This window comes from Ichthyophthirius multifiliis, assembly GCF_000220395.1.
Source record: "Ichthyophthirius multifiliis unplaced genomic scaffold scaff_1120509251341, whole genome shotgun sequence".
Classification (NCBI taxonomy): Eukaryota; Ciliophora; class Oligohymenophorea; order Hymenostomatida; genus Ichthyophthirius; species Ichthyophthirius multifiliis.
Window position 1 is genome coordinate 18,941 of NW_004085968.1, and position 10,111 is coordinate 29,051.

A 10,111-nucleotide genomic window follows, 5' to 3' on the forward strand; every position below is an offset into this window, starting at 1 on the left:
TTAATATTATAGTCCTATTTTTCTTATATAAATATACATAAAATAAAATTAAATTTAAAAATAAGTTTTTAAAAGAAAATAAAACATATAATTTGAATTTATAATTAAAAAAATATTTTAAATTTTAAATTTAAGTAAACAAAAAAATAGATTATTATATAAATCTTGCTCATATTCTCTGAATATCTTTTTGAAATAAATAAAAAAAGATTAATAATTTATATTTTTTATTATTATTAATAAAAATTATTTTAAATATTTAAATTTAAGAATATAATATATATATACACATATATAAATTTTTAAAATAATGTTCTTTTTTTTTTTTTTTTTAACAATTAAAGTGTTTATTTATAAAGTCCTAAAATAAACATTATCTAAAAAGAATAATATAAATATAAATATTCTAAATATATATATATTAACTTATTTAAAAAAAAAAAAATTTATTTATACTTTTATAAAAATTTTGCAATACTTTGTATTTTATTTTTTTAAAGAATAAATAAATTTTATTTTAAAAACTTGTTCATTTAAAATTTATTGTAATACTATTTATTTTAATGAAAAATTATTAAGAAAATTTTAATAAAACAAATTAATGCATTAACAGTTTAAAATTTCTATAAAATAATTTAAATTGTATATTATATCATTATAATTATTAATTATATATGTTTATAGTTTTTATAATCTTTTTCTTAAATAATAATTTATGGTTAAACTGATTATTAAATTAATAAAATATCATATATATTTATATACTTTAATAGTATTTTTTATCATTTATAACTTTTGTTCTTTTTATATATTATTAGATTGAATAAAATATATATTTTAATTTTTTTTTTTAAAATAAATATAATTATTATATAAAATTGTTATTTTATTTTAATTTATTAATAAAATAATTAATTTATACAAGTTTAACTAATTAATAATAAATTTAATATAAGAATAAGTTGAAATATTATATATAGATTTAATTTTTTTAAAAAAAACTAAATGAAATTAAATTTATATCTGTTAATTATTTAAATTAATAAATAAAATGTTTTTAATAAAAATTTTTATAAAACTAAAAAACAAATATATAACAAAAAATTATTTTATATAAATATATTTTTTAAATTAAGAAAATATAAATATAATTATAATTTTTTTTTTTAGTCTTAAATTAATTATTTTGTATATAAGTTAAATAATATTAATTATTTATCATTTTTAGCCTTTTTTTATTTAATAAGATATATATTTATGAAAAAAAAAAAAAAAAGCTTTTAATCTTTATTTAGAAAATAAAAATATATATTTTATAAATATAATATAATAATTATGACATAAAACTTATATATAAAACGCATTTTTTTTAATTAAAAAATAAAATAAAAAAAAAATCACTTTTACTTAAATAATGCATTAATAAAAATCCGATTTTTTAAGTGCATGTATAAATATGTTCAAAGGTTTAATAGGTATAGGAGTTTTATCATTACCAATTGCATTTTCGCGAAGCGGTTATTTAACTGGATTATTTTTATTAACGTTTTGCGGATAACTAATGATATATGTAAGTAAAAAGATGATGGAAATAGCTGACAAGTAATTATTTTAAGCCTAAAACATAACCTAGTTTTGTATTTAAACATTGGGAAAAAAATCAGAATTATTAATAAATATATGTTTATTTGGAATGCAATTAAGTGTATGTGTGGCTTATGTGATATATTTTACGAGTTATTTTTAAGAGATTTTCTGTATTTTAATAGTAAATAGGTAAAATTATATTTGTTAGTCAAGACTTATTCCTTTATTGTTTTCTTTGGTTTTAATTTTCCCTTTAATTTTTATAAAGGAAATTTCTAAATTATAATAATGGAGTCTAATGGCGAATATTTTAGTGTTTTTTAGTCTTTCGGTTATTTCTTTATTTTGCATCTATAATATTTTTATAAATGGAGTTTCTTAATAAAAAAGTGCATTTAAATTTGATGGATTAGGAAATTCTGTGGGCGTATTTATTTTTACATTTGAAGGAATAGGCCTATATTTTGATATAAGATATTCTATGAAAGAACCATATAGATTTAAATAAGTATTAGAATATACTATAAATTTTACTATATTATTATACTCATTAATTGCTCTTTTGGGGTATATTACATTCGGAGATAATGTTTAGGATGTTATTTTATTTAATTTACCTATAAATGGCTTTTTTTTCAATTTTGTTTAACTTTGTTATTGTGTTGCGTTGATATTTTCATATCCGCTTTAAATTTTTCCTTTAGTAGGTATTATTGAATAGTATTTATTTGAAAATTAATAATAAAATAATAGTCTTTTTAATGAATAATAAATTATTATTGGAGAAAAATAAAACCTTAATTTAGATGTTAAAAACTAGTATATTTATGTCAACGAAAATTATTAAGAAAATAATGATTTAGATAATATTAATTAAAAAAAAATATAATATGAAATAAAAAGTGTTTTTGTAAGAGTTTTTTTTACTTTATTTATATTTCTTTCAGCACTTTTATTAAATAAAGTCTCCATTTTTATTAACTTAATAGGATCAGTTTGTGGTACTACACTTTCTTATGCGATTCCTGTTATTATTTGTAATAAATGTAATAAAAATCTTAGTAAAGAGTAATATTATATTAATTGTCTTATTCTTATAATTGGAATTGGATTTGGTTTTTTTGGTATAAAATCTACTATTTAAGCTTTTTATATATGATTATTTAATAAATTAATTAATGTATAAATAGAATCTAATTTTATATTTTTTTATATAGTATTTCAACATTTAAAAATATAATTAATTAAATTAAATTGTTTAAAAAATAAATAATTCTATATTTAGATTTTTATTATAAGTAAATGAAATAAATTAATTATTTAAAACTACAAAAAAAATAAATAAATTATAAATATAAATATATATTATATATTTTTATATATATATATATATATATATATATATATATAAAAATAAATATTTTTATTCAAAAAATTTTCATATTTTCATTTAAAAAAAATAAAGAAAATGTTTTATTTTTTATATATATATATTTCTAAAAAAAATTATAAAAATATAAATTTCAAATGAAGGAAAAAAAAAAAAAAGGGAAAAAATTTTTGATAAAAAATTTATAATTTTTATTTTTGTAAAATTAAATATTTTTTTATTTATTTTAATATTATATTTTATTTTAAAAATTTTATTTATAAATTTTATTATTAATTTTTTTTTTTTTAAAAAAAAAAAAGAATAATATAGGATAGTTTATTTGCAATATTAGATTATAATTAAAAAAATAATATATATTTTTATATGAAAAAAAAAAATACAAAAAAAATAGAACAAACATATATATTAAATATTAAAATATACACTTTTTAAATAAATATATTTAAATATTAAAAATATTATTTAACATATGCAAAACTAATCAGATTCTATTTTAAAATAGTCATTTACACTATTTATACAAGGACTAATCTAAACTAATGAATTAAATAAAAAGCTTTAAAAAAAATGCAAAATATTTGAATACTTCATATAAAGATTACCCTATAGTTTATTTTAAATCGAAAATTTTTGCAAAAACATAGCTTTTAATAATAATTAAGATATAATGAAAAAGTTTATATAAGAAAATGCATTAGATGTATTATTATTTAAGAATAACTCAAACTATTCAAGCCAAGCATTAATGCCGAATTCTAATTCAACAACAATATTATATGAAAATTCTACAGAATTTCTATCACCCTATATTAACAGGAATAAAAAAAGCAATAATATACCAACTTAGTAAATAAATGCAAATTTAAGTAATTAAGAATTAGAAAATAATCATTATTATAAATAATAATTATCTAAAGACAATAATAATATAGAAAAAAATAATAAATTTTATACGAGTATTTAAGATCTTCCAAAAGCTAAACTTAATTTTATGCTTGAAAATAATTAATAAGAAAATCAAAAATAGCAGTTATAAGAAAAATAATTTTATTTGGAAAAATAACCTTAGTAATAATTTTAACTATAGCCTTAACTTTAAACAAATATATAACCTTAACACTAACCAAATATTTAACCTTAAAATTAACCTTAAACATAATTTTAACCATAGTCTTAACATTAACCTTTATCTCAAAATAAAACATAACCTTAACCATAGCCTTAAATATAAGCTTAAATTTAAAAATAACCTTAGTAGTAATAATAATAATAATAATAATAATAATAATAATAATAATAATAATAATAATAATAATTTATTATCCATGAAAATAATTATATTTCACCAAATAGATAAATTAACATGTTTTGTAATTAACAATAATAACATAATAATTATTCAATAAAAACTAAAATAACTGAATAAATAATTACTCATCATAATTCTTTAAGTGCTTAACATATAACACCATAAATAGCATCTGCTTAGTTTATAGATTTATAATGTAAAGATTTTACAACTAACAACTTTAATCATTAGTTTTCTTTTACTAATTTATGTAAAGATATTAACAAAAATAAACTATAGCAACCTCAATTAAAACCCCAAAATAATTTTAATCCTAAAGAATTACTATAAAAAGTATAAAACAACATAAATGAATTCAAATAAGATACTATGAAAATAGTCACTTTAATAGGAACTAATTCTATAACAGAGTCAAGAATTAATTCAAGACATTCTAAATATTTAAAACAAAAAATCATATAAACATAATAAAACCCTATTAATTAATTTAATATTAATTAACTTTTATATGATAATTAAATTTAAATCAATTAGGATGTTAACGAAGGCGAAAGGAAATCAATGTACTTAAAAAACATGAGTATTTTTTTAAATAAGAATAAATGATTATTATATTTTATTTTATAATTATATATTTAAGTTAAAATAAAATCTTTCTTTTTCCCTTTTTTATTAAAAAAACAAACAAATAAATAAATAATTTAAACAAAAAAAAAGAAAATAACGATATATAAATGTATATATATATATTATCATTTATATCTAACAAAAAAAGAAAATTAAATTTTATTCAAATAAAAAAATAACATTTTTTTTTTTTTTTAAAAAAAAAAAAAATCACATTTTAATAGTTCCAAATCCTTATTTAATATTAGCTACTTTTGATTTATCAGTATGATTAGCTTAAGAGACAATTCCATAAGTGCCTCCAATTTTAGAGGTAACACCCATTAAATAATCATTATCGTGAATAACTTTATTACGTTAATTAAGTGCTTTTTATTTAATATCTTCTCCTATGTCATTTTTAACTGACATGAATATCGTAAGCATTGAAAATAAAGCTATTGGGTTAACATATATATAAGACTTAACTACAAAAAGTAAAGGCATACATTCTTAGGTATTTTATATTTTAGAAATTTCAAGTATGACAATTAAATATACTATAAGAAAACTAAAAAAAGAAATAAGTATAAAAAATTTCAAAGTTTGCATTTTTTTGGCTTTTTTTCCAATCAAAAGAAGAATTGTATTCATAATAACGGCAAGTAAATTTATAAAAATATGTGCGAAACAAATCGAAAAAATTAAAGTATTTGCTGAAATACTGCATGAGTTTAAATTATTTCCTGAACTCAATAATAAATATGGAAAAATCAAATTAGATGCCATATTGACATATTTAGCTGCGAATTCGATAGGTAGTAATAAACACATATGTAATTCTATTTATAATTTTAAAGCTAAAATAAAATAAGTCTTTTATAACATTATTGTCTATACACATTCTATTTTATTTTAATCTATTGTCTTTAATACATCAGTTATTATTATTAAAAACCAGATTAAATTTAATATATATATTAACCAAAATTCTATTCGTGCGAATATATTTTTACACCATATATAAAAAAAGCCTAACATATTAAAAGCAATCAAACATATGCTACCGTTTCTCATTATATTTTACATTTATTTACCCGAATCAGTACATTAGTTATCTTTTTAGGTTATTAATTCTTATGTAGTATATACGAACATTAATATGTAAAAATTAAACTTCAGATTTTGGAATAAAAAATTAACTGATTTTGTTTTTGGAAGATTTATGTCAGTTTCCATTATTTTTTTTTATTTATTTAAAATGTTAGTTTTATTTTTGATTTTTTTTTTTAAAAAAAAATTTTATTAATTTAATTTTTTTTTTTTTAAATAAAAATATATTTATATATATAATATAAGTATGTTTATAATTAAAATTTTTTTAATAAACATAAAAATATAATATAAAAAATTCACTCATTTTTTTTATATATAAAAAAAAAATTATTAAATAAAAATATTTTTCAAAAATACAATATATTTATTGAGTATTTATCAAAAGACTAATCAATTATCACGACTTTCACTTTCACTACCACTTTCATTTTCTTCCTAAATATTATGCATTTCTCCTTTAATTTATTAAGCAATGTGACTACTACCTTTAATATCATATTAAGGAGAACTACTAGTATTATAAATAGGTGATTGAACTGATCCTTAATAAGAATATCTTGATCTTTCTGAATTTTAAGGACTAGAAGACATCGCATTTTAAGTATTTTAATGAGGAGATTAATAATTAGGGGATCTTGCAAAACTACTAATATATATTTTATAAAAATTATATATATTTATTTATATGAAGAATACTTCATATTAGGTGAAGCAATATATGCAGGTGAATTAGATTGTCCTTAATGTATTTTATAATTAGGAGAAGCACTATATGGACTAGCTCTTTCTGCAGGAGTACTATTATGTGGTGTATAATCTATTTAAAAGAATAAATATATAATATATAATTAAATATTTCAAACTTGGTGAAACAATCTATGGAGAATTATCTATTTTCGGACTAATTTAAGAACTTCTTGCATATGCAATCTAGCTAGGAGATTTCGGATTATTTTAAGGATAATTTGGTGTTGAAGCTATTTATATATATATATATATATATATATATATATATATATATATATATATATATATATATATTTATGCATTTATTACTTATAAAAGGTGAAAATCCTTAATTAGGTGTCGAAGGTGTAAAATTTCCCATTATATTATGTACACTAAATCCTGGAGTCATCATTCCTACGCCTGGAGTATTTGGATTTACTGGTGTATTAAAATAATCAGCTGCTTCAGACATTGGTGATTGTTCGGGAATATTATCATAATCAGCTTCCCTTTTAGTTTTGAAATCTTATACTTTCATCTAATCTATTAATAGTTCGAAACTACCTGTGCCTATATCGCAATTTTATCCGAAAATAATATTCTCAGTAACTCCTGTTAATTTATCTTTTTCAAAGAAAATAGCCGCACTATTTAAAATTTCTACTGTTTCTTCAAATGAAGATTTCCTTAAACAGGAAATTCCTGGAATTCTATTAATTCCGTTTCTATTTATTGGTGTGATTCTACCTCTTAAAGTCATCCAATCGGCTAATATAGATAAATGACGATAATTTATATATATATCGTAAGGTTCTATGACTTCCCGTATTTCGTTTATAATTGATTTTCGGGCAGCTTCGATTCCGATTACCTTCGCGATTTCTTAAATGTCATTCGAGTAGGTCCTTTGGGAATCTACGCCGTCTATCTTAATGATTTTTTTCAAATTAGTACCACTTGTCTTGAAAATAGTCTCTTTGTCAGTCACTTTTTTGCCTGTTTTAGTATCCCATTTACCCACAAAGTCTTTTTCAGCAGGATATATTTTATCTACGCCTTAAATACCGCCTATATAGATTTCTCGAATTTTTTTTTCGAGTTCCAAAAGAGCTATATAGACACTTTTATTATCTTACTATTACATCTATATTGAATTTTCGTCATTATTGGAGTTTTCGCGGTATTGTATTGTTATAAAACATTATGTATATGTACTTTTAGATGCTGTAAATTTTAATTAGTTTTATAATTTAGCGATTTCTGAGTAAAGTTTATCATATAGATCTATTGCGAGTTTTTATTTGTCGAATTAAATGATTAGTTTCCACGGATTTTATTGCGACTCTTCATCATCGAAAATTTCTTCTTGTTCATAATCGTAGAGAATTTTTGTAGACTCGATATATTTAAAAACTTGCTAATATTCGATTTGTTCCCTCATTTCTTATTTATCTTCGGGTTTTTCCAGCTTCCTTTCAAAGAAAATTGTCACCTCGGGAGTTTTTATGTTTTTAGATGCATCTAATATCTCCTATAGTCTAGGTACTCCCAATGTAACATTTCTATCAGATACTCCTGCAAAATGGAAAGTGTTTAAAGTCATCTAAGTAGTAGGTTCTCCCACAGATTAAGCTGCAATAGCACCTATAGTCTCTCCTGGGTGAGCAATAGCTTATTTATATCTAGCTTCAACTTCTCTTACTAGTTGTTCAAATTTCTCCTTATTTATTTTATGTTTTATGACTATTTTCTTAGAGGATAAATGGAGTCTGACATGTGCTTTAAAAAGCATCAAAGCATTGGGGTCTACTCCTCTATTAATAGCATCATTATCAAGTTTAGTAAATAATTCATTAATAACCCTATAAACATAAATTGGGCTTAAACGGGACTCATCTTTATCATAAATTCGATTATTTTTGGACATTTCAATCTTAGTAGAACGGAGCATTCTGTCTATATTTACGGGAATATTCAAGTCTAGAGATTATTTAAAAGAATAAAAATAAAAGCATTTCCTAAATAAATCTCGGGCTTCTAATAAATCCCTATATTCCTCTTCTAGGCAAAAAGGCTCGTATTTTTATCTCGATTATCTCGCACTTTCATCTATTTCGGAAATTACATCTTTATTTAATTTCCTTTCATATTCTCTTTCCAGAAACTCTTTGATGGATACTTGGTTCTCGAAATCTCGAATAAACCTATATTCTTTTTCGAATTATTCATTTGAGTACTCAATTTCTGCTATTTTTTAAGTTTCTATATACTCCCCGGCTAATGAATCTTCCCCGTAGCAAGTTTAAATTAAACTCCCGATAGAATCCCTTATTGTACCGTCATATCTTACTAATACGTCCTCTAGAGCCTTCACTAGTTTTCGTTAAATGTAACCTGTTCTCGATGTTTTAACTGCTGTGTCTGATAATCCTTCTCTACCACCCATTGTATGGAAGAAAAACTCATATGGTTCTAGTCCTTGGAAGAAATTAGATAGTACAAAACCTCTTGCAATAATACCATTGTCCTCTTTTTGAAAATGAGGGAGTGTTCTTCTTGCGAAACCGTTCCTTATTCTAGCTCCTTCTATATTTTATTAACCAAGAAGTCCCATAACTTGGGCTAAATTAGTCGGTTTTCCCTTTGAACCGGCCCAAACCATCTTATTGAATTGATTATACCTGAACTTGATGGTATCTTTAGATTTTTTTTCGGCTTAACCACGGAGTTTGTTCAAGACAGTGTTTATATGGACTTCGAAGGAATCGAAAATTCGCTTACCGGCTTTATGATTTCCTTATTTTTCGATTTTTTCGGCATCTTGGAAATCTTCTACGGCTTAATCGAATGCCTTTTAGGCGTCTTCTCGTATTTTTTTTATTTCCGTGACACAATCTTCACTAGGGACTATATCTGCGCAACTTATAGTATGCCCAGTGATGATTAACCAATTATTAACTATTCTTTAACACCTAGTCATGAAATCACAAGTAGCAGAATGTCCTATATCTAGCCAAATTAAATGAACTAGACCTCCTGGTCCATCTCCGACTATTCCTTTAGTCATATATCCTTATAATAATTCCCCTTTATAAATATATATAGATTCATCTTTTGAGGAAAACCATTTATCGTCATCTGATTTTCCACTTGTTCTTGTCATGGTCATTTTTTCAGGAATAATTAAACTCATAATCTATTTTCCAGTCCATAAAGGCTTAGGCTTTAAAATTGCAGGCATAGGAAGTTCGCCTTCCCAATTATCCACCCACATGACTATATTCATTACTTAGGCTTAATTAAGAAATGTATCTCTTAAAGTAAACATACTTACTCCTAATAAAGAATCTTAAACTATACCCATTACTGGT

General features: G+C 21.1%; 3 protein-coding genes across 3 annotated transcripts, besides 10 other annotated features; 1 reads left to right on the plus strand and 2 right to left on the minus strand. All coding sequences in view use genetic code 6, as the record gives it.

Annotated features, from left to right (window-relative positions):
• Positions 1 to 1,414: 1,414 nt before the first annotated feature.
• Positions 1,415 to 2,746, plus strand: IMG5_185220 (transmembrane amino acid transporter protein, putative; the record flags this gene model as incomplete). Its single annotated transcript, XM_004027293.1, has 2 exons — positions 1,415 to 2,294; positions 2,394 to 2,746. The coding sequence occupies 2 exons, from the start codon at positions 1,415 to 1,417 to the stop codon at positions 2,744 to 2,746; spliced, it is 1,233 nt and encodes a 410-aa protein (XP_004027342.1).
• Positions 2,747 to 2,934: 188 nt separating this feature from the next.
• Positions 2,935 to 2,997: a microsatellite.
• A 185-nt stretch (positions 2,998 to 3,182) lies between these two features.
• Positions 3,183 to 3,262: a microsatellite.
• Positions 3,189 to 3,257: a microsatellite.
• Positions 3,193 to 3,238: a microsatellite.
• Positions 3,214 to 3,253: a microsatellite.
• Positions 3,263 to 4,062: 800 nt separating the features above from the next.
• Positions 4,063 to 4,121: a microsatellite.
• Positions 4,076 to 4,129: a microsatellite.
• Positions 4,130 to 4,238: 109 nt separating this feature from the next.
• Positions 4,239 to 4,296: a microsatellite.
• Positions 4,297 to 4,765: 469 nt separating this feature from the next.
• Positions 4,766 to 4,814: a microsatellite.
• A 312-nt stretch (positions 4,815 to 5,126) lies between these two features.
• Positions 5,127 to 5,327, minus strand: IMG5_185230 (hypothetical protein; the record flags this gene model as incomplete). Its single annotated transcript, XM_004027294.1, has 1 exon — positions 5,127 to 5,327. The coding sequence occupies one exon, from the start codon at positions 5,325 to 5,327 to the stop codon at positions 5,127 to 5,129; it is 201 nt and encodes a 66-aa protein (XP_004027343.1).
• A 1,074-nt stretch (positions 5,328 to 6,401) lies between these two features.
• Positions 6,402 to 10,026, minus strand: IMG5_185240 (RNA polymerase ii subunit, putative; the record flags this gene model as incomplete). Its single annotated transcript, XM_004027295.1, has 4 exons — positions 6,402 to 6,519; positions 6,708 to 6,828; positions 6,875 to 6,988; positions 7,068 to 10,026. 4 exons carry the CDS (start codon positions 10,024 to 10,026, stop codon positions 6,402 to 6,404), a joined length of 3,312 nt encoding a protein of 1,103 aa, XP_004027344.1.
• Positions 6,994 to 7,052: a microsatellite.
• Positions 10,027 to 10,111: the final 85 nt, after the last annotated feature.